Genomic DNA, 25681 nt, shown 5'->3' on the forward strand with positions numbered 1-25681 from the left:
GATGGAAACAGGTCCTTCAGCCCACCAAATCCACACTGACCATCAAGTACCCATTTTAAAAAAAACATTAAATCTACCCCAACCCATTTTTTTCTCCTCACATTCCCATCAACTCATCCCTCCCTCCCAGATTCTACCACTCATCTACACACTTGTGAAAATTCATAATGGCCTCAGAACCAGCACAGATTTGGGATGTGGGAAATAAAACAAAACTTCCGGAACCAGTCAATCAGGAAAACATGCACATTCCGCAAGAACCTGCGTTTCAGGAGCTGTGTGAGGCATCAGCTCTCCAGCTGCAAGCTTGGCAGCGACATTAATTAACCCTGGATGTGGTATCTATTGAATCAGAGTAGCAGGGCGAGGGTGGTTAAATGGCATGAACAATGCTTCCTGATGTCCCTGCCTTTACATAGCACAACATGCCACACTGCTTCTAACCTCTCTACCCTAATTCTCTTCCCTTTCAATGCCAATTCTTCTACACTGCCAATCCCTGCTGATTCCAACATAATTATAAAGAGGTGGCAGTAATTCATATGTGCAACTGTATTTCTCATGTAGTGTCATGCAAAAATAATTATGCAAACCACACTGCTGTCCATTAGCAAATTTGCAGATGATACTAAGTTGGGGGGTAGTGTGAATTGTGAGGAAGATGCAATAAGGCTGCAGGGTGACCTGGACAGGTTGTGTGAGTGGGCGGATACATGGCAGATGCAGTTTAATGTAGATAAGTGTGAGGTTATTCACTTTGGAAGTAAGAATAGAAAGGCAGATTATTATCTGAATGGTGTCAAGTTAGGAGGAGGGGGAGTTCAACGAGATCTGGGTGTCCTAGTGCATCAGTCAATGAAAGGAAGCATGCAGGTTCAGCAGGCAGTGAAGAAAGCCAATGGAATGTTGGCCTTCGTAACAAGAGGAGTTGAGTATAGGAGCAAAGAGGTCCTTCTACAGTTGTACCGGGCCCTGGTGAGACCGCACCTGGAGTACTGTGTGCAGTTTTGGTCTCCAAATTTGAGGAAGGATATTCTTGCTATGGAGGGTGTGCAGCGTAGGTTCACTAGATTAATTCCGGGAATGGCGGGACTGTCGTATGTTGAAAGGCTGGAGCGATTGGGCTTGTATACACTGGAATTTAGAAGGATGAGGGGGGATCTTATTGAAACATATAAGATAATTAGGGGATTGGACACATTAGAGGCAGATAACATGTTCCCAATGTTGGGGGAGTCCAGAACAAGGGGCCACAGTTTGAGAATAAGGGGTAGGCCATTTAGAACGGAGATGAGGAAGAACTTTTTCAGTCAGAGGGTGGTGAAGGTGTGGAATTCTCTGCCTCAGAAGGCAGTGGAGGCCAGTTCGTTGGATGCTTTCAAGAGAGAGCTGGATAGAGCTCTTAAGGATAGCGGAGTGAGGGGGTATGGGGAGAAGGCAGGAACGGGGTACTGATTGATAGTGATCAGCCATGATCGCATTGAATGGCGGTGCTGGCTCGAAGGGCTGAATGGCCTACTCCTGCACCTATTGTCTATTGTCTATTGTCTATTGTCCAAATAAATCGAGCTCATGGGTGTTCAACTGAAAATCATGAGAGGTTGATTAAAAATAAATCTGAACCAGTACATTTTCCACTTCCACACTTCAAAACAAAACTGCCTCCTGACTAAGCTTGGATTGGTTTTAATGGAAAAAATGGCATGGATCACAAAGTAGTTCTCATTAAAAAAAATGAGAGGTATGAAGAGGGATGTGCATGTGATTATTGGATATGAAGAAGGTCTTTGCACAATTTTACCAACTTCAGCTCCGTAAAGGGGGATCTGCAAGTGGGAGTTAGCCATGGTAGGCCTGCTGGAGGTTGCCTTTAGTGCAGAACATAGACGAGAAGTTTATTCCCTTGTGTGTGCAAGGATGAACCAGGCAAAGTGAGTTCAGAAGGACAACAACATCATGTACAAGATCATGAAGGGAAAAGCTAGGGTAGATGCACAAAGTCTTTTAGCCAGAATAGGGGAATCGAGAACCAGAGGACATAGGCTTAAGATGAGAGGGAATAGATTTAATAGGAACCTCGCAAGGAGCAACTTTTTTTTTTTTTACTACCATAAAGGGTGGTAGGCATATGGAACAAGCTGTCAGATGAGGTAAATGTGGCACGTACTATAACAATATTTAAAAGACATTTGGACAGGTACATGGATAGGAAAGGTTGCGAGAGATCTGGGCCAAATGCGAACAGGTGGAACTAGTGTAGATAGGGCATCTTGGTCGGCAGGGGCAAGTTGGGTAGAGAGGGCCTGTTTCCATGCTGTATGATTCCATAACAGTACAGTAGAGGAACAGGCCCTTCAGCCCACAATGTCCATACCAAACAGGAAGCCAGTGTAATTCAGGATTGACACAGAAAATAATGAATTGTGTTGTTCTGTCTCTCAAAAATAAGTCTAGAATTCAAGATTACAAGGGGGCGCTGTCAGGGAAAGGCAATGTGCACAGTTTCCATATTTCCTTATGATACAGGAAGCCACAGAGGAAGAACAATTCCATTCCCACTATAATTTTCCCTACAACCTATTCTCTCTGCATCACCATCACGTCCCAGATTCTAACACTAACATTACACACCAGAGGCAATTTACAGTGGCCAATTGACCAAACCAACTGGCACATCTTTGGGATGTGGGAGGAGAACCAGTGGACTCTGGGGAAACCCATTATCGTCACAGAGAGAATGTGCAAACTCAGCATAGGCATCCGAGGTCACCATTGAAACAAGGTCACTGGAGAGCTGTGAGACATCAACTTCACTTGCTGTGCCATTGAGCCAGCCCATTCAATCCAGACGAGTAATGTAACTGCAAGAGAGTCATGCAGGATTTTAATAAAAAGGAACTATCATAATCACTACTTCCCTACACTGGCCACGCAAAGGTTTAACTGCAATTTAATTCTTTTTAGCTAACAATCGAGGAAGAATGCTCCTGTTAGACACATCAGGTTTTGTTCCCAGTATGGTGATCGACACTTTGGGACGAGGGGGTGGGGGAGATAGAGGAGGGGGGAGAAAATGAGTGGAGATGAATGACAGGCAAGGGAAGAGAGCAGACAAGAAAATAAGCCATGTATACTAAAAAGCAGGACTACAGGCCTTTCCAAGGATTTTATAGCAATTAAAAGCTCTATTATGGTGTAAAACATGAGGCCTTCAGATAACAGGCCAAGCAATCTGCTCAAAGTGTTGATCGGCTGATAAATATTGGATAGGCCACTTGATGATGTCCCTTGGTTAGATTTCATCCTGAAGATGGCTTCTCTGGTAACACAGCGTCCCTTCACCATTGCAAGGTGGAGTCCGAGGCACCATCACAGGCAACATCATGGTGAATGTCATCTGCAGCGGCTCTAGTACTAGCACATCTTTCCAACATGTGGTGACCAGCACTGCACACAGCACTTCAGCCAAGGCCTTTACTCGAACTGCTGCACCACCATGCTGCCCTTAGCTGGGAAGTAACCGCTCCCAAATGCTTTCAAACAAGTCTAGTCAATGCAATAAGTTGGCCTTGCAACCAATCAAACTCGGGTCAGCAAAAGCTTCCTGCAGATATTAATACACAGACAGGGGCACAGACTTACTTTTTACCCAGGTGTCGCGCAACGTCCGATCGTTTGAACCCTTCTAGATTGTACAGTCGCTTGGCCAACCTCTTGGCTGCCTCCAGGTCGCTCTTATTGCCATTAGTTACCAGGTCAGTACCACTGTGTAGTGATGACTGCTCCATGCTGCCCATTTCAAGGGCCCCATCTGTACGCATGTCTTTCAGGTCGCGGTCACTGTAATAGAGAGTAGAGGATGGGGTTAGCAACAGGGATGAAGGGTTTCAGGAAAGAACAAGCATTTGAACTTCTAGAGCCACCAACATCTTAATAGCACCAAACTAATCCAGTACCCGAGAATGCCTCGGACCAATTTATTGAATGGAGACAAATGGAAAACATTGGAAGCATTCCAAAAAGACAATTCCATAGTGCAAAGAAGAGCAAGAAAACATAATTCACAGGGGGCATCTTTTATCAATTATTTTAAAATGTACAATTGAATGGTTGTCCAAGTTGTTCAGATTTGTCCTAGATATTCACCATCCTTATATTTACCACAGAGAAACCGCTCCTGAATAATTTTGACCGAATCTGATGATATACCCATTTGTTTGCACCCCTATATCCTAACGAAAAGACCTGTGCAGTTTTTAAATGGTCTTAAAACACAAATTAAATTTCCTTGAATCTTAGCTCAAGATTTAATCGTTTATTTGTCATTTGTGCCGTACAGAAGAATGAAATTCTTAGGTGCTATAGCAATATAGGCACATCAATGCAATATTTCAATAAATAAATATACATAAAACAATAAATTGCCAGCTCTACCAGGTAACCAGAACACAACAGTGCAAACCAAAGTACGCAGTGCAACATATAATTCCATTCCTTCTCCGCCTTCCGCAGTGACTGCTCCCTCCTTAGTTCACTACTCACCCCTTCCCACACATACCACCTCTCCCCAGGTACCTTCCCATGCAACCACAGGAGATGCAACACTTGTCCCTCAGATCCATCCAGGAACCCAGCCGTCCTTCCAGGTGAGACAGTGGTTCACATGCACCTCTTTTAACATTATCTATTGCATTTGGTGTTTCTGACGTGGTCTCCTTCAGATCAGCAAGACCAGGTGTGGACTCAAGCGACCATTTGGCCGAGTTCTTGCACTCAGTCTGCCAAGGCCTGCTGGATCTCCCGGTTGCTAACCATTTTAACCTCCCTTCCCATTTCATACTGACCTCCCTCTCCTGGGCCAGCGAGTACTGGAGGAACAGCACCTTATATTCCACTTGAGAAGCTTACAACCTAACGGTATGAACATTGGATACTACAATTTTAGGTGACTAACATAAACAACTCCTCCTCTTCTCTTCCCTTCCCTGTCTCCCACCTGCACTCGCACCCACGTTCTCTCTTCCCCCACCCGTTCCACCTATATTCCTTCTTCTAACTTCACAATTTGCACCTCTTCTATTTTTAACCTCAGATTTTTTGTCTTTTCATCTCTGGCATTTGTTCAACCATGAGCCCATCAAAAAAAAACCTTCACATGTATCCACCTATCACTCGTCAGACTTAGTCCTTCCTTGCCTCTTTGCCAGCTTCTCCCCCACCACAATCAGTCTGAGGAAAGGTCCTGACCCAAAACATCATCTATCCATCTTCTCCAGAGATGCTGCCTGATCCACTGAGTTACTCGAGCATGATGTTTTTGTTTTTGTAAACCTGCATCTGCAGTTCCTTGCATCTCTATTAAAAGTCCACAATAACTTGATGCCGAGGCAGGGTTGTACAGTCATGCAAGAACTGAATGGATGATGGGAAGAAGTTCTTCATGATTCTGGAGGTCAGAGTTCTCATGCTTCTGTACATTTTTCCCTCCCTGATGGCCGCTGCGAGATGAGAGGTGGGTCTTTGATGATATTGCGCGCCTTCTCGAGGCTATGCTTCCTCCAAATTCCTTCAATGGTGGCGTGGAGAAAACCCCTGAGCGACTGCGTCCACCACTTTCTGCAGCCTTCTTCGTTCTAGGGCACTCAAGTTAATGAAGCAGACTGTGATGCAACCAGTCGGTATGCTCTCCAGCATACACCTGCAGAGGTGCAATAGTGCATTCAGCAACATGCTGAATTTCCTCAACCTTCCGAGGGAGAGGAGGCATTGCTGAGCTTTGTTTGCGATTGCCATCAATGTGTTTGGACAGATCTTCAAACATGTGCGTGCCCAGGAACGTGAAGCTTTTGACTCTTTTCATCAGCAACCTGCCAATGAAGACAGGTTTATGGATCATCAGCTTTCTCTTCCTGAAAATCAACGATTCGGAGGAAGATTGTTCTTTGAGCACCAATTGGATTGTCGGCTGACTCAACATTATTTATTATTTGGCCAACAACAGGGATATTGTCAGCAAATTTAACCATGGAGTTGGAGCGATGTCTGATGACACAGTCATAGTCCTGGGTATACAGAGAGTAGGGCAGGGGACCAAGCACACAGCTTTGAGTGTCCCTGTGCTGCTGGTTATTGAGGAGGAAGTGTTGTTGCCAATTCACACCGATTGAGGTCTGCAGATGGGGAAATAGAGGATCCAGTTGCATAGGGACAAGCAGAGAGAGACCAAGTTCCCCGAATGTGACACCATTCAGATGGGATGATGGCATTGAACCCTGAGCAGTAGTTGACAAACAACAGCCTGACATACGTTCTTGTTGTCCAAGTTTAGATACTCTTTTATATTCCCCAACCCCAACGGTAGCGCAGCGGTAGAGTTGCTGCTTTACAGCGAATGCAGCGCCGGAGACACAGGTTCGATCCTGACTACGGGTGCTGCACTGTAAGGAGTTTGTACGTTCTCCCCGTGACCTGCGTGGGTTTTCTCCGAGATCTTCGGTTTCCTCCCACACTCCAAAGACGTACAGGTATGTAGGTTAATTGGCTGGGTAAATGTAAAAATTGTCCCTAGTGGGTGTAGGATAGTGTTAATGTACGGGGATCACTGGGCGGCACGGACTTGGAGGGCCGAAAAGGCCTGTTTCCGGCTGTAGATATATGATGATATGATATGATAAACAACAAGAAATTGCAGAGAATTGTGGACACAGCCCAGACCATCACACAAACCAACCTCCCTTCCATTGACTCCATTTATACCTCACGCTGCCTCGGCAAGGTTACCAGATTAATCAAGGACAAGTCACACCCCAGTCACTTCCTCTTCTCCCCTCTCCCATCAGGCAAGAGGTACAGAAGTGTGAAAACACACACCTCTAGATTCAGAGACAGTTTTTTCCCAGATGTTGTCGGGCAACTGATCCATCCTACCAATAACTAGAGAGCAGTCCTGAGTACTATCTACCACATTGAAAGCCCTCAGACTATCTTTAATCGGACTTTACCTTGCACTGAATGTTATTCCCTTTATCACGTATTTGTACACTGTGGACGGCTCGATTGTAATCAATGTGTAGTCTTTCCGCTGACTGGTTAGCATGCAACAAAAAACCTATCACAGTACATCGGTACATGTAACAATGAAATAAACTCAACTAAGGTGCACTTGATCCAATCCTGATGGCTTGGTCAAAATAACCCTCACTTGCTATTGTCTATGACTTTACCATGGAACGGAACTAAAGAGATTAAAGCAACCATGTTGCCAGGCGGTGAAATGCTGAAAACTGGATAAGAGGACAGTTAGTTAACTTAAGTGTTAAATGTAGGTCACAGGCTCAACGTCAAGTTGAATATATGCTGAAGGGTGGGGCTCCCTTAAAGGCCTGCCCCACTCAGACGATTTTTTGGCGACTGTCAAAGTCGTAGCAGATCAGCAACATTTTCTTTTACCCGACAACAATGACCACGACAATGCCGAGTCAGGTCGAGATTACAACGTCTTCTGAAACATCGCAAAATTCCCACGCTGTCAATGCTTCTCCGGCGTCCTGATTTTCGCTGAAATCACTGACAAGTCAGTAAGTACTTGAGAGTTTTGAACTATAACACCTTGTATGGGTTATTTAAAAACCAAGCTTCACTGTAACAAGGAATAAACTGGATTTACTTCCAGTTTACTAATAGCTGTATTTAAAAAATTAAAATTTTAAGTGGTTAAGTGGATTTTTGTGAAAAGTGTGTGGGCATTCTTTGAAAATGTAAGGGAGATGCATATCTGGTTTCTGGGTTGCATATCTGGGTTTGGAGCCCACTTTAAATGTAATGGCTGATGGCCATAAACATCGCGGAAATACCCACGCTTACCTGACCGTCAAACTGTCACCTCCAAACTACCTGTCAAATGTCCTGACGGTAAATAAATTGGTTAAACACAAGCATTTTATGGTATTTTGAAATGATTTTACTTATTTTAATATTATGTGCTTTTAAATGCATCTAAGAGAACCTAGCAAACCTGGGGACAGCATGCGACAGCGCCCGCAATAAGCAACGATACCTGGCGACAAGCCAGCTGTCGCCGAGAAACTTCAAACTGGATGATTTCTCAGCGACGCACTGAGATCCACTACGATTTTTGGAAGACTCCTCAGGATCATGCCCGCGACACCCCGGCGAACTGTCAGCGACAGCCTAGTCGCCGGCAGTGGCCTTAAAATTGCCTAAGTGGGACAAGCCCTTTACACCACTCTCCACTAGCAGCTGCCAACCCAGGGCTTTGGTTATTGGATAAATCCTAATCAAAAACATCTTACGAAAACCAGGTCTGATTTTATTCCTTGGAGTAATAAAATCAGACCCAGAATCTGGTCATGCAGACAGCAGAGATTCCAAGGATTAGTCACGATTTCCAAACACGTTTACTATGGAATTTGACACTTTGGCAGCAAATTTTTACGTGGTATTATGCCAAGAATTCTCACCCCTTTAAATACTTGGTGCAATCAAACTGCAGCTCCTGATGTGAAACGCTGCTAGATTAGATTATATCGCCTTGCTTATAGAAAGCCATTCAGCCCATCAAGTCTGTACAAGATGACAGAACAATCCCGTTAATTTTCCTGGTAACCATTTGTCCTCACGTTTCCACAACCTTTCCCAGATTCTAGCATTTTCCTGCACTCTTGGGGGCAACTTAGAGTAGCTGATTAACCAACCAAACTGCACATCTCTACCCACAGGTTCACAGGGAGAATGGGCAAAACAATAGACAATAGACAATAGGTGCAGGAGTAGGCCATTCGGCCCTTCGAGCCAGCACCGCCATTCAATGTGATCATGGCTGATCATTCTCACACAGACATGATCACACAGACACATGCTGGATTCAGCCATAGATGCTGGCATGGCGAGGCAGCAGCTCTACCAGATGCACACCGTTCCCGAGGGGCAGCACAGTGTCGCACCAGTAGAGTTGTCGCCTTACAATGTCAGAAACCTGGGATCGATCCCGACTACTGGGGCTGTCTGTACAGAGTTTGTATGTTCTCTCCCGTGTTTTCTCCGGTTGCTCTGGTTTCCCCCAACACTCCAAAGACACGCAGGTTTGTAGGATAATAGACTTTATTAAAAATTGTAATTTGTCCCTAGTGTGGAGGTTGGTGTTAGTGTATGGGGATCGCTAGTCAGCATGGATTCAGTGGGCTAAAGGGCCCGTTTCCACATTGTATCTCAGTCTAAACTATACAGCAGAGAAAGCAACTTGGTAAAGGAGATACAATGTTGCAGACTGGTTTGAATTAATGGCCTCGAGGCTCAAAGACAAGGTTACATCTTGCTTCAAGAGCATAGAAGTATGTGATGTATTCTGATGCATGAGGGTCTGAAATTGTTTGGCGCCCTCTTTAAGGGGCAAGAAGAGATGCCGTGGGTTTGGGGCAAGGTGGTTTTGTTTGAAGGCATGCACCATGTTCAGTCATTAAAGGGCAGTACATATGCGAGAGGTGGCCTTGTATGTGCAAGAATGCACACAGGACTTTCCCCCTGCAATCTCCCACCACGATGGAGGGGGAAGATCAGGGCAAAGAATAGTGGAGACAGTAGAGGTTCTGGGAGTGAAGTGATTGGACAGGGAGGGAGAAACACCATAGTGGACCAGGGTGGAGATCGGTGACTGAAAATGAAGAGGGGAGAAAGGTCACAGTAGGTTGAGAAGAAAATTATTATTCCAGACATGAAGTGAAAGCAGCGATTTACTTTAAGAAGGAAGAAAGAATCCTCACAGAATGCTCACTACCGGCCTCCCCGGCAATGATCCAGGAAGGAACGTGGCCATTAGTAATGCACAAACAGATCTGAAACCATCAGTGAACAACTGCTCCAGTGTGCAGTTAGAGAAAATCCATGCATCATGCAGATGCATCAATTGCATAATGCATGCTAACCAACATCACAGCGCCTGGCCATGCACAGGTGTCCCATATGCATTGTGGTCCAGTATATAATCTATGGACGCTCACTATATTAAGCATCCTATCGGATTTGGATAAAATTGCAGCATCACGCATCTGAATGCGGCATTATGCAATAGAATTGAAAAGCTGGGATCTGAGAAGCATAGTTTGCTTTGCAAAGCAGATAACGTTGGACCCAAGACTTTCTAGCACTGGGAAGAGAGCGTCTGATGTCCAGGTTTGATGTAGACTCTTATGAGAGAATAATTAACCAGCTGGATCGTTACACCATTCCTGTTATATCATATACACCCCCCCCCCCCCACCACATCCTGAAACTTTATCAGTCAAGGAGATAGAATTTGGTTTGATTTTGGTTTGAATTCATCAAGCAATTATTATGCCCAAAAGCCCAACTAGCTCATGGACTCCCTATCTTGTTCCATAGAGTCTCCCACCATCACTACCATGGATCAAATTGGTTTCCCTGAAGCAGTTTGGCTGCAGAAAATAAATTGAGCAATTTCTTAAAAAAATCCAGATGCACAAACAAAAGAGAGCTGAGAGAATGACGATACTCATTGGTCCAAAGTACACCAAACATATCTGCAGCAAGTGCATGTAAATTCCCACTCACTCACAACACTCCATCTCAGTAAAATTTCTCTTCCATACCAGCCACAACCTCACGTTTCACACGTCGCTGTACTTCCTCCCGTTTAAAAGGGGCTACACCAGGGCAGAGGGTTTAAACCTCACACAATGGTGATAAAGTTCTGGACACTCTCATGCAATTGAAGAGCTATTTTGCTATCCTGTGGTGTGACCACAGGTACTTCATTGTTGATGGTTGGTGATGTCACAACAGATCATTCTTTACTGCTGAACAAATAATGCAACTCTTTGTCACTAAGCAAATGCTTCCACCTTAGTTCTATTTGCTCCTCGTTTGCAAAGACCACTCACTTCTGCCAAGAGCATAATCTCTCTCGCCTACCTCCTTGCCCAAATCCAACTGGTGGCGTTACAAGATTACCATTCCATTATTCCCTTGAATGAGCTCCAATCTTCCACAACTTTCATCTCAAACTCTGCTGCACAGTTCCTGATTAATAATACATTCATCACACTGATTATGCTTACCTGAACTAACACCTCAAGTTTATAGATTTCATTATTTTGTTTTAACCCCTTCAGGGTCTCATCTTCTCCAATCTCTGGGACCTCTTGTCTCCACTTACTTTGTACCACAGTTGGTTCCCACAGCTTCATCCAGAGGTCCTTTTCTCAGTCACACAAGCTTACTTTCTTAAGTCCAATATATTAAAAAAAGGCACAAAGTGCTGGAGTTTGGACATTCTCCCCAAGGAGTTTCTGCATTCTCCCCATGACCACAGGGGTGGTGTTATGGTTTCCTCCCGCAATCCAAAGACATACAGGTCTGTAGACTAAATGGTTTCGATAAAGATTGTAAATTGTCCCTAGTGTGTAGGATAATGTTAGTGTACGGAAATTGTTGGTCTGTGTGGACTCGGTGGGTGGAAGAGTCCGTTTTCATGCTGTATCTCTAAACTAAACTCAGAAGATCAGGGAGCATTTCTGGAGAACATGGATAGGTGATGTTTCAGGTTGAGACACTTCTTCAGACTGAAGAAGGGTCTCGACCTGAAATGTCACCTATCTATGCTCTTCAGAGATGCTGCCTGAACTGCTGAGTTACTCCAGCACTTTGATGTTCTTTTGCGTATTAATCAGCATCTGCAGTTCCTTGTTCCTACATTGTCCAATATATTGTCAGATTCTGCTGAACACTTCTAGATGACACATGAAGTGGGCTTTATAATCGCAGTTTTGCAACTCATACACTTGGGATAGGAAAAAGAGAGGCCCGTTGTCAATAATTGCACCAGCCAACGAAACAGTCAAGTTTAAATAGGTCCACTATACATAATATTTTCTACCCCCAATGTTTTGCACGAGGTGAAAGTATGGGATTGTTTCTGTGGTTTCAGCTGAGCACCAATTCTAACTAACACAAGCAACTGATGAAGAAACTTGGGAGCCAAACTAAGGACTGGCAGATGGGAGTGTTTCCTTCACACGGAATAATAAGTGCGTGGAGTAGACTTGGAGAGAGATGTGAATGAAGAAACTACAGGGTTCAGCAGTCATGGTAGAGGAAGTGTGATGAACAAAGGTATGAACATTAGGTTCATTATCGACACATGTACAGAGGTACAGTGAAGAGCTTTGTTTTACATTCTATCCATTCAGATCAGATAATACATACATATAATGAAGCCAAACTCAAGTACAATAGGTCGAGCAAAAGGGAAGATAGAGATGGCAGAATATAGTTTTCAGCATTGCAGGACATCAGTTCCAGAGACAAAGTCTAATGTCTGCAAGTGAATCGAACATATCCAGCTTATGGAAGGATTGTTCAAAAGGCTGTTAACAGATGGGAAGAAGCTGTTTGAGTCTGTCGGTGCATGCTTTCAAGCTTCTTACAAATAAAGCTATACAAATAAAGATAGGCAAAATGGTCTTCTGCAAGAATCAAATCATGGGCAGCACAGTGGTGCAGCGGTAGAGGTGCTGCCTTACAGCGCCAGAGACCTTGGTTCGATCCTGACTACGGGTGCTTCCCTGTATGGAGTTTGTATGTTCAACCCCGTGACCACATGGGTTTTCTTCAAGTTCTCCAGTTTCCTCACACATTTCAAAGATGTGCAAGTTTGTAGATTAATTGGCTGCTGTAAATTGACCCTCATGTTCAGGATTGAAATAGAGTATGGGGATAGACACAACGTGCTGGAGTAAATCAGCGGGTCAGGCAGCATCTCTGGAGAAAAGGAAGGGAGACGTTTCGGGTCAGGACCCTTCTTCAGACTCTAGATCGCTGGGCGGCGCAGATTCTGTGAGCCACAGGAGCCGTATCCATGCTGTACCCCCAAAACTAAAAGGCATATTATCATATAATTATCCAGTAAATTAAGGAAAAGAGGAAAGCATTAAAAATGATTACTAGGTCAAGTCTTTAGTAAGCTTCTAAACTGTAGTCATTTAATGCACAGCATGACGAGATATAACTCCAGATAGAACTATTTTTAGTGAAGTTACTGGAGAGAACATACGTTTCCAGCACACCTCTGATATAGTGCAAAACATTTAATTCAATTAGGAGGGGAAGATGCCACAGTTTTGTACTCGCTGGAATTTAGAAGATTGAGGGGGGATCTTATAGAAACTTACAAAATTCTTAAGGGGTTGGACAGGCTAGATGCAGGAAGATTGTTCCCGATGTTGGGGAAGTCCAGAACAAGGGGTCACAGTTTAAGGATAAGGGGAAGTCTTTTAGGACCGAGATGAGAAAGTTTTTTTTCACACATAGAGTGGTGAATCTGTGGAATTCTCTGCCACAGAAGGTAGTTGAGGCCAGTTCATTGGCTATATTTAAGAGGGGGTTAGATGTGGCCCTTGTGGCTAAAGGGATCAGGGGGTATGGAGAGAAGGCAGGTACGGGATACTGAGTTGGATGATCAGCCATGATCATATTGAATGGCGGTGCAGGCTTGAAGGGCCGAATGGCCTACTCCTGCACCTATTTTCTATCTTTCTATGTTAACGTCTGAACTGAAAGATAACACCTCCAACAGTGCAGAATTCCCTCGGCACTGCAGAAGTGTCAGCTTCCACTTTCATCAGGATCCTCGGAGTAGTTTTTGGACCCCCAACCTTCTGACTCAGAAAACACGCAGCCTGTTTCCCAATGAACCACAGGTGCATGCGAGATGTCAATAGCAAACACCGCAAAACGTTTGTACAGCATTCCTATCCCAGTATAAAATCAAAAGTTGTTCCTCAAAGGTATAAAGACAGATATATAAATATAAATCAACAAAGGGCGTAAGTTGTGTAGGAAAATAACTGCAGATGCTGGTACAAATCGAAGGTATTTATTCACAAAATGCTGGAGTAACTCAGCAGGTCAGGCAGCATCTCGGGAGAGAAGGAATGGGTGACGTTTCGGGTCGAGACCCTTCTTCAGACTGAAAGAAGGGTCAGTCTGAAGAAGGGTCTCGACCCGAAACATCACCCATTCCTTCTCTCCCGAGATGCTGCCTGACCTGCTGAGTTACTCCAGCATTTTGTGAATAAAGGGCTTAAGTTCCTCATTCTTTAACTTGATGCTGCATAATATTTTAATGGGTAAAGTTTCGGTTTAAATTTAGTTTAAAGAATTGTGGCACAATTTACACAATATACAAATTGGAGTTTCTGATCTTTTACAATCGTTTATAACCACTCCTACCCACAAAACCAGCCTCACCCCCAGAGTGAAAGGACAATGATAAAGTTCCCCTTGTGATTATTAAAGATAACATAGTAAATTAGGATGCCTTTTTCCATGATTGATAAATTAAAATGGTTCTGCAATTTTTTTGGTCATTTTTAGCGATTTAAAAAGCAAATGATGGGCAAACCTCATTTAAAAGCCTGTTCTGATATGCTCCAATTTTGCAGGATTAATAAAAATACCCCAAATTACTACCAATTATTTCAGTGCAACAGGAAAGATTCTTTGCTAGAAAAAATTAGTTTCCATAATTTGTCTGACCCTGCAGATACACAGAAGCCTTTACGTTTGTGTATTTGCAAATGAGCTCGGGAAGAAATCCAACCCCTAGCATGACCAGGAAATCCATGTAAATCTACAAGCACTTTGGGCTACTGTTGGCACTAAAATGAAGAAACTCTATCTCATGGTTTAAGCTAGGTCTTGAGTGCTAGAATAAGACAGAATTAGATTGTTAGGCAAATCATTTGGTTCTGCATCGCAAATGAACATGATAAACTTGGATGGACTCTATAAGCTGGAGTAACTCAGCAGGTTATACAGCATCTCTGGAATTCGGTGACATTTCAGGTCAAGACCCTCCTTCTGACCCGAAACGTCACCTATTTTGTGTCTATTCTTGGTTTAAACCAGCATCTGCAGTTCCTTCCAACATATGATAAACTTGGACATATTTAAGTTCCTGGTTCCGTTTTTGAGCACAAAGACATTGATTAAGTTAGCAGCTACGATTACATGGACTAAGTTTAAAGCAGGTAGGAAAATAGATATATGTGAAGGTGATTTATTCACAAAATGCTGGAGTAACGCAGCAGGTCAGGCAGCATCTCGGGAGAGAAGGAATGGTGACGTTTCGGGTCGAGACCCTTCTTCAGACTGATGTCGGGGGTGGGACAAAGGAAGGATATAGGTGGAGACAGGAAGATAGAGGGAGATCTGGGAAGGAGGAGGGGAAGGGAGGGACAGAGGAGCTATCTGAAGTTGGAGAAGTCGACGTTCATACCACCGGGCTGCAAACTGCCCAGGCGAAATATGGTGATAGTCTTCTGTGCTGTAACTGAGATATGTTGAAGTTAGCATCACGTTTCAGCAAATCGAATGTTGGCTTCATTGCAAAAGAGACAGAGTTTAAAATTCAGGCTGTCTTGCTGCAACTATACATCTTACATGAAGTTCCGTCACATATTTTTAATCTCTTGATTTACTCGAGGAGGGATATATCTGGGGTGCAGTTTACTTTAGTTTAGAGATACTGTGCAAAAACAGGCCCTTCAGCCCACCATGTCCGCGCCGATCTGTGATCAGCCCATACACTAGCATCATCTAACACACTAGGGATAATTTACAATTTTACTGAAGCCAATTAACCTACAAATATGTATGTCTTTGGAGTGTGGGAAGAAACCGAAGCACCCGGTGAAAACCCAGGCGGTCACTGGGAGAACGTGCAAACTCCCACACCCTTGTTTGGTACAGACTAGTTTTTCCAAGTGTTTCCAACCCTACCAATCGGAACACTAGAGTCAGATCGGGCGCTGCAAAGTAAATGTTGCTAGATCACTGGCTCCCTCAGTCCCAACTCAACAGTCCCAAACCACATCCCATCTCTGGGAGTCTCCAAGCAGTCTCCTCCGGCCCTGCTCGATGTGCTCAAATCTTGCATGCAACACCGCAACAAGTAGCGATAGTTTAGACAGGACGCAAATTGCCAATCTCAACAGACACGCAACTAGTTTGCAGGGAAGTTTATGAAGCAATTGATTAAAAGGTTAGAGTTCTAAATACTAACAAAAACTACACAGCCTGTATTTTATTCACAGTAGAATTAGCTCACCTGGTAGAGGATTCAGTACCAACAGCACTATCACTGAAGTCTGCATACTTTTGTTCAACACAGGATCAGGTGTCAGTTTAATACTGCTGACTGGCTTCCTCGGGCACTTCAGATGATAGTTAAGAGTTAATTGGAATGGACTAGAAATGGTTTGCATAAAGAACGGACCATACCAGGTTGATAGCTTTCCTTCCTTGTGGTCTTACAGCAAACTCTGAATTTGCTGATTACTTATTTAACGACTTTCACTTAGAGGTTTTTTTTAAAAACAAATAAAATTCTCGTAGTCATGACAGGATTTGATTCTGTTTTCTCCAGGTTGAACCAGCGGAGTAACGACAATGCATTAAAAGATTGCGACCTTCAGCTGCAGGGCAAACGTCATGCATGCATCGGGCTGCACAGAAGGAGTCACGCGATCCCAACGACGTATCCCGGTTCTAAGCTGTGAGCATCTTTTATTTCCCAAACAAGCTGTCCTCACCCCTATTCTGCACGAGAACGCTTATTAAGAGAAGCATCACTTCCTTGTTGAACTAGTAGGCTGAGAGGGAGAGAGGAAGGTAATTCGAGGTGATTCAAACCAAGGCTTTAAAGTTGAAGTAAATGTTCCTCAATTCATATCACTTGCAGAACAGTGGATGCACTGAGGCTAAAAAAGCTCCAAGCAATCTGGACTTCCCATTTATGAAAACTTCTCTCTCCTTCTTTAACATGTTCCAAAATCTGGGTAATGTTTAACCTTACATACCTGCATCTTAAATTTTGTTGGATTGTGCTGAAGGGGAGGCCTGGAATATTTTACAATGTAGTGAACGATGTTTGTTTCTCAGTCATTCCAGTTCTGTGACAATTAAGATAACAGGACTGCAACATGCCAGATCTTACACACACAGGGCTAGGGTGGAGGAGGGAGGGAGAGTGAGCAGGAAACAGGCAATGGTAGATAGGGTAGGGGAGGGAAGGGTGAATGTTTGAGCATGGGATAGGGAGAACTGAGGGGATTATATTGAGTTCACCAAGGCAAAGCAAAGCTGACCGTCCATGCTAATGGTCGAGCTCTTCGGGGAATGAAACAGCTGAAACAACAGTGCAAAGACAGACCAAAGGAACAACTTTTAGGCCTGGCTTGCAGGCTGCATTTCCCAATTTTAAACGGAATTCTTGGCAAAATTTCCCATAATTAAACTCTGGGCCCAATTAGAAACAATACTCCCCCATTTTACTCAACTGCACAAGATTCTGAATGTATTTTTAAAGCAAAATCGTATTGATTTCTTTGTAACTGTGCGCACAGACTTCTGTTATTTCTGGCCAAAGGTGAACTGGTCTCACATCCTGTTCTCATTCATTTCACCAGAAACAAGGCAATAGACATCCACACTCCACCCAGAGAAATCACACATCAACATTGCGCTTTAGTTTGTTGGATAATGGCCGTCAAAATACCAGTCCCTCATCACATTCCGTTCATTCCTCTCCCCGTGGTGTGCCCCCGACACCGGTGAACATCCAGGGAATGGACATCGAGAGGGTGGATTCTTATCAGTACCTGGGTGTCTACCTAAACAATAAACTGGACTGGACTGAAAACACCGATGCGCTATACAGAAAGGGCCAGAGCAGACTTTATCTGCTAAGGAGACTCAGGTCCTTTGAGTGCAGGAGGCACTCCTAAGGAACTTCTACAACACGGTGGTGGCATCGGCCATTTTCTATGGAGTGGTCTGCTGGAGCAGCAGCATCTCAGCGGCAGAAGGGAAGAGACTCGACAAGCTGGTCAGGAATGCCAGCTCTGCCCTGGGTTGCCCCCTCAACTCAGTGCAGGTGGTGGGAGAGAGGAGGATGATGGCAAAGATAACATCGCTGCTGGACAACGACTCCCACCCCCATGCAGGACACTGTCATTGCACTGAGTAGCTCCTTCAGTGACAGACTCCTTCACCCCAAATGTGTGAAGGAGAGATGTAGGAGGTCCTTCCTCCCCGCTGCTGTGAGACTGCACAACCAGCACTGCTCCCAGCAGACGAGTCAACAATAACAGCTAAGAACACACAGAAAACTGATGACAATTTATGTATCTTTTATTTATAATGAATGATCTCTTGCTATCCACTTTGTTGCTGTAACACTGTAAATTTCCCCGGTGTGGGATGAATAAAGGAATATATTATTATTATTCACCTCTACTTATTTTTTTAGTTTAGTTTACAGATACAGCTTAAAAACAGGCCCTTCAACCCACTAAGTCCACGTTGACCAGCGATCAAAGGTACACTAGCACTATCCACACTTGTTACAATTCTTCTCAAAGCCAATTAACCCACAAACCTGTACGTCTTTGGAGTGTGGGAGGAAACCGGAGCACCTGGAGGAAACCCACGTGGTCACAGGGAGAAAGGACAAACACTGTCCAGACTACACCCGCGGTCAGAATCGAACTCGGATCTCTTGCGCTGTAAGGCAGCAGGTCTACCGCTGTGTCGCCTGTATTGATGTCACATGTTGAAGTGGTGTCACCATGCTTGAGAAATGCTCAAAGCCAGACAGACACACAAGAGAAAATCAACAGTACCATGCTGCAGCCTTCTGAAACAATGAAGGGTCAGTCACAAAAGAGGATCAAAAGTGTATGATTTTTGTTCCATATTAATGTTCCAAAGCTGCAGAAGCCAAATGACCAGAAAAGTAATGGGGGACACTTGAAACTTCATTTGCAACTGTGCAATCCATTTGGAGCAGAGATTTAGGTTTATTATTATTATTGTCACCTTCACCGAGGTACAGTAAAAAGCTTTGTTTTGCATGCTATCCAATAAAATCTTAATATTATGCATAAAAGGACACAAAGTGCTAGAGTAACTCAACAGATCAGGCAGCATCTCTGGATAACATAGTAAATAGGTGACAGTTCAGGTTGAGACCTGAAATATCAGGTGATGATGGTTTTCTACTGAAAATAGGCACAAAGTGCTGGAATAACTCAGCGGGTCAGACAGAAGACATAAAACATCACCCATCCTTTTTCTCCAGAGATGCTGCCTGACCCACTGAGTTACTCCAGCACTTTATGTCCTTTTGAGTATTAACCAGCACCTGCAGTTCCTTGTTTCTTCAAGCAAGCCAAAACACTAGTACAATAGGTAGAGCAAAGGGAAAGATACCAGTTCCAGAGACCAAGTCCAATATCCACAATGGGGTAGAGGTGAATCAGGAATTCACACATCCAGACAAACTATCTCTAAAGAGACTTGTGGCAAAGCTTTATGCACAGAGCCTTAATTCCTCTGCCCCTTGCCTTTCACAATCTCCTCCCCTCCACTCCCTTGGATGCAGGCCTTTAGAACTGGATCTTAAATCAGACACAACAAATAAACAGAGCGTTGCAGAGTGACAAGGCCTGATGCTGCTCGCATGACTATTGCATTCATTTTGTGTTTTCAAGAGTTTGCCAGCTTCCCCCAACTTTGAAATAATTCCGCTAGATATTTTTGGGGTGTTTCCTATTTGCTTTGGCAAAAGCCTCTTGTTATTTTATTCTCCAGCATGAATCTTACTGCACTCAACACAGATGTACTATGTACAACCCCTCCTTACCCTGCACTCAGAACTGTGCTATCGGATTTCTCTCTGTAAAGTTCCAGTTCACAGCGTCTCTATTACCCTCTCGGATCCATTGACTTATGCTTTTCATTGCATTACAACACTCAATCATAGCATTATCATCAATACAGCACTAAAAACAAGTTCTTCAGGTCATTTGGACTGTACCATAACAGGTAGCTAGGGGTGACCAAAGATGCTTTCAGCACATTGGCCTCCATCAGTCAAGAGAATTGAGTATAGAAATTGGGAGGTCATGTTACAGTTGTACAAAAGATAGACACAGAAAGCTGAAGTAACTCAGTGGGTCAGACAGCGTCTCTAGTTCTATAGGACTGTACAAGGGTCTCGACCCAAAACCTCACCTATTCCTTTTCTCCAGAGATGCTGTCTGACCCGCTGAGTTACTCAAGCTTTTTGTGTCTATCTTCAGTTTAAACCAGCATCTGCAGTTCCTTCCTCAACATTACAGTTGTACAAGATGTTGGTGAGGCCACATTTAGAATACTGTGTTCAGTTTTGGTCAGCCTGTTAGAGGAAAGATGTTGTTGAGCTGGGAATGATGCAGGACTCGAGGGCCTGATCTATAGGGAGAGGTTGAGCAGGCTTGGACTTTAGTCCTTGGAGCACAGGAGAATGAGGGATGATATTATAGAGGTGGTTAAGATCATGAGAGGAATAGCTAGGATATATGCATAGAGAGTCTTTTGTGACAATTTGTGACTTTTAGTTAAGTTTCAAAAATCTTAAGTCCGATGTTGGTGAAAAGGACCACAGATCTGTTGCAATGGCAAGAAAAAATCCCCAGCAACTTCAGCTGTGACCTTTGCTCTGAAATTTGCCGGACTTTATATTTAGTTCAGCATGAGCATTATTAATCAATTATCATTGACTATCTTGATTGTTTAAATACCTCAAAGAATGCATCATCTTCCTATGATTAATTGCAAATTAGGAATAACCAGAATGCCTGCACATTCTTTATTCTTAATTGTTAACTATGTTTGTGTTGTCATTTGTGAGCAGAGCACCAAGGCACATTCCTTGTATGTGTACATACTTGGTCAATACATTTATTCATTCATTCATTCAAAACTGCACCATTCACACCCACTCATTTTACTATTGCAGGATGCCATTAAATGATCCAAATCACCCCAGTGACTAGTTATAAGAGCTCACAACAAAGTGATTAGTTCGTTATTTAGAACATACAGCACAGGAACAGGCCCTTCAGCCTACAATGTCTGTGCCGAACAAGATGCCAAGACCAACTCTTATCTGCCTGTACATAATCCATATCCCCCTCATTCCCTGCATATCCGTGCGCTTATCCAAATGTTTCTTAAACATACAACAATATCCACATTTGGAAAAACTGCACAGAGGAAAAATGCACGATGACCTAAAACCCATTGTCAACATAGTTTCATCAATGTTAAACAAAATCTAAATTTTACAAGTGGGTGTGTTTCAGTTCTTAACCATTGACATTCAAGCCATAATTGAGGGAGGGAACCCTGTCATTCTTAATTGCTGATAGATGCATGGAATTGCAATGCACAGCAGTAGACTCTCTACAGCTTCTGAAAGTCACTCAGCTGTTGTCGGCCAATGGCTAAAAATAGTTAAGGAAAAAGGGGAATCCACTAGCTTCACAGGCCAACTACATGCACATGGACATAAATGCCAACCTCACTGGCAATGTCCATTTAAAAAAAAGTTATCTCCTTCCCTGGAGATACATGCAAGAAAAGTTTACATTGGCATAGTTATTTCAAAGTCCGCAGGTCATTCTACAGGACATTGCTGATGAAGCGGTACTTTCGAGGTTGTAAAGTAGGATACAGCACAACCAAATTACATAAAGCAAACACCTACAAACAGCAACGATACCAGCCCTGATCAGAAGGTTGTATCATTGTGGGGTTGGGCTGGGGGGGGCACCGAGAATGAAGGGGAACCCGGCTTGGGGCCGCCTGCTGCCATGTCAGCGACAGGCGGAAGATCAGACTGTCTGACACCTTTTGTAACTTTGTCAGCGCCAGAAACATGGCGACTCTTATGTACTGCCTAGGTGAGGCCTTCTGTATGATTTTACAGAGCTGTATGCAAAGCAGAGCATTTCACTGTACCTTGGTGGATGTGTCAATAATGCATCATTAAATTAAATCATTGAAGTTGTTTTAGGGTTAAATGCTGAACAAGTCACCAACTTCTCTTCAAACAGTGCAAACAGGATCCTTCATACTCGCCTCGATATAACACCTCACTCTGAAGTCTCTCTCTCTCTCTCTCCCTCACTCTGAAGTCTCTCTCTCTCTCTCTCCCTCACTCTGAAGTCTCTCTCTCCCTCACTCTGAAGTCTCTCTCTCCCTCACTCTGAAGTCTCTCTCTCCCTCACTCTGAAGTCTCTCTCTCCCTCACTCTGAAGTCTCTCTCTCCCTCACTCTGAAGTCTCTCTCTCCCTCACTCTGAAGTCTCTCTCTCCCTCACTCTGAAGTCTCTCTCTCCCTCACTCTGAAGTCTCTCTCTCCCTCACTCTGAAGTCTCTCTCTCCCTCACTCTGAAGTCTCTCTCTCCCTCACTCTGAAGTCTCTCTCTCTCCCTCACTCTGAAGTCTCTCTCTCTCCCTCACTCTGAAGTCTCTCTCTCTCCCTCACTCTGAAGTCTCTCTCTCTCCCTCACTCTGAAGTCTCTCTCTCTCCCTCACTCTGAAGTCTCTCTCTCTCTCACTCTGAAGTCTCTCTCTCTCTCTCCCCCTCACTCTGAAGTCTCTCTCTCTCTCTCCCTCACTCTGAAGTCTCTCTCTCTCTCCCTCACTCTGAAGTCTCTCTCCCTCACTCTGAAGTCTCAGTCTCAGTCTCAGTCTCAGTCTCAGTCTCAGTCTCAGTCTCAGTCTCAGTCTCAGTCTCAGTCTCTCTCTCTCTCTCTCTCTCTCTCTCTCTCTCTCTCTCTCTCTCTCTCTCTCTCTCTCTCTCTCTCTCTCTCTCTCTCTCTCTCTCTCTCTCTCTCTCTCTCTCTCTCTCTCTCTCTCTCTCTCTCTCTCTCTCTCTCTCTCTCTCTCTCTCTCTCTCTCTCTCTCTCTCTCTCTCTCTCTCTCTCACAAAATTGCAGGAGGACAGGTAGCAACTGAAGGGGGATGGGAATTGTTGATATTTTCTGCTGAGATTCAAAACGTCGACAATTCCTCCCTCCTTCTCAGATGCTGCTCGATCTCCTGAGTTCTTCCAGCAATTAATTGTACTTTTTGCTCCAGATTCCAGCATCTGTAGCCTCGTTACTTCAGTTTAAGTCTGCTTCTTTTTGCGTAGACAAAATTATACTGTTTTTTTAAAGAAGCAAATTGTGGTCACGATTGCTCAAGATTTAGTATCTTAAAAGTCATTTCATCTTTAACTTTTATCCAGCTCAGATAAGAATCAACACCCTGATTAATGAATTAATGAATCATTAAGCATTTCTCTCTTCATACACACACCTGCTCGATACTTTTAGTTTATATTTTAGAAAGATAGTTTTGCACTCAGAAACTTTATCTGATCTAGAGACAAAATTGTGATAATTGGACAATAATCTCTCATACCATCCTCAAGCAATGGCATTCTTATTAATTAAAACATTAACAACAATGCATTTTTTATACTACCATTAACAATTGTCAAGAACATAAAACACTGTCAACTGTACTAACAAACAACACTGACACACCAATCATTTGCTTACTAATGAAGGCATAAAGTGCTGGAAAAACTTAGCGAGTCAAGCAGCATCTCTGGAGGTGACATTTCTTTTCAGGACTCTTTCGCCAAACTGAGAAAGTGACTGACCTGCAATGTCGTCTATCAATGTTCTTCAGAGATGCTGCCTGACCCGCTGAGTTACTCCTGCACTATGTCTTTTTTTTGTGTACCAGCATCTGTAGTTCCTTATATCCACATGTGCTCACAGCTGTCTAGTTTGGGTTTTGGCATAAACACATGGCTCCAGAACTCATCATAATCTTGGTCCAAATATGCATGAAGGATCTTTAGTCCAGAGGTGATGCAAGTTTGGATGCCTTTGATATGAAGGCAAGATTTAGTTGACTGTAGCACCAAGGAACTCTGGTGAGACTTAACACAATGGGCTCACGGGAAAAACACTAATAGTTGGCGGGATGTCTTACACAAAAGGTGTGGCGGCTGCGATGTCATTCATTCCAGTGCGAGGCCATCACTGTAGGAGTTCCTCAAGATAGTGACGCATTTTCAACTGCTTCATCGATACAATCTATCCTCCACAAAGCGTGTGTTTGCTGATGTTTCTACAATGTTCAATTCAATTCATGACTCCTCCGCAAACAACTCAGCCTAATCTCACATGCAGCAAGACCGACGCAACATCCAGGCACAGGTTGATCAATGACAAGCAATCTTCATGTTACTAAATTGCTAGGCAAGAAAGGGTCCATGTCCCTAACCTTAACTTTCGGCTCAATTTCCCCGTGCCGACCAAGATGCTCCATCAAAGCTCCAGAGATGCTGTCTGACCCACTGAGTTACTCCAGTTTTTGTGTCTATCTTCAACGTTGTAAAACTGGCCTGTCTGAAGGCAGATGTTGTGCAGTGAATTGCAGCAATACATTTTGACAGGAAAAATCATCTGTAGCAACAGGAAATAAATGATGCGATTTATAAAGGAGCAAGGGAAGAGAGAAATCCTGGGAAATATTAAATAAAACAAGTTTGAGACGGATCTTTGGATTTAGCAATAAAAAGGAGAAAAATGTGAAAGCAAAGAAACTTCACAAGCTGAAACTTCATAAATCACCGATGCCAGATGAAGGATTGTATTTAGTTATTGGTACCACATTTCAGGATGGATGACTCAGCCTTAGATAAGCTGCAAAAGGTGTTTACTAAAGCAGTCCCAACAATAAGAGCCACTGGAAGTTAGAATTGTACTCGGTAGGATGGGAATGGTTGAGGAAAGATTAATTAAGGTTAATAAAAACAGTGAAGAGTTTTTAACTGGGGAAATGAAAAGCCATTTTTGTTTGGTGGGGTGACCGTGGTCTTTAAGGCAATTGGCAAGAGAAGCAGAGGAGAGAAATATGTATTTTTTTAAGCAGCAAGTAACAGTGATCTGGAATGTAATAACTGAAAAGAAGGAGGAGGCAACTTCAATCATGACTTTCAAACTTTAATTATATACTTGAAAATAAATTTGCTGACTGCAGGAATGAAAGAGTAGAGGAATAAAACTCATGGATCATTCCTTCAAAGAATTTGCACATCCATATTGTGTTATTCCATGATTTTCCCTAACAAGCACCTTAAGTGCGAGATTTACAATTCGTAACAGTTGCAAGGCTAACTTTTTGTAAGATTTCAAGTTGCTGATGAACAAACATTAAAACAAGCAGCATACAAAGGCAGTGAACTTGTATTCTCATTTGCTCATGAAGATTTTGACAAGCCTTCGACGAGCAGCCTCGGGGATCAGGTCCCCTTTGTGGCCAATCAGCCAGGCAAGGTCACAGGTGCAACCTCTGCTCTGCCCAGGCACGACACACCACTGCTCCACCGTCATAGCTGGGAAAGGGAGAGGAAATGGAGACCAACTTCTCCAGCTGAGACCTCGTTTGGAAATGTGCAATCACACCAGGTAACAACCATAATTTAAATAGTAGATTTAATCCTGCGGCATCTCACAAAAATTTATGGTGGGACGCTTTAAACAGTTTGTTCAAGTTTCACATGTTTTAAAAGCAGTTTAACAGAGGGAGAGATTTTAACGTGGAAATTCCAGAGCTAAAATCTTGGCAGCAGAAGGCATGGCCACCAATGGAGTCGAGTGAATAGAATTGTAGGATGGTGGAAATAGCACAATATCTAAGAAGGATACGGGTGGATATTTCAGACAGAGCAAGGGGCAGGGGTTCATGGAGAA

General features: G+C 43.6%; 1 protein-coding gene across 2 annotated transcripts in view; it reads right to left on the reverse strand.

Moving 5' to 3' along the window:
• psd3l (pleckstrin and Sec7 domain containing 3, like) overlaps positions 1-25681 on the reverse strand; it is a 296641-nt gene that overhangs the window by 122036 nt on the left and 148924 nt on the right. For both annotated transcript variants that reach the window (XM_078403848.1, XM_078403858.1), the window contains one exon: positions 3643-3840. In XM_078403848.1, the coding sequence (XP_078259974.1) occupies positions 3643-3840 (198 nt within the window). The remainder of the gene's footprint in view (positions 1-3642; positions 3841-25681) is intronic.

This window comes from Rhinoraja longicauda, chromosome 1 (genome assembly GCF_053455715.1).
Source record: "Rhinoraja longicauda isolate Sanriku21f chromosome 1, sRhiLon1.1, whole genome shotgun sequence".
NCBI classification, from domain to species: domain Eukaryota; kingdom Metazoa; phylum Chordata; class Chondrichthyes; order Rajiformes; family Arhynchobatidae; genus Rhinoraja; species Rhinoraja longicauda.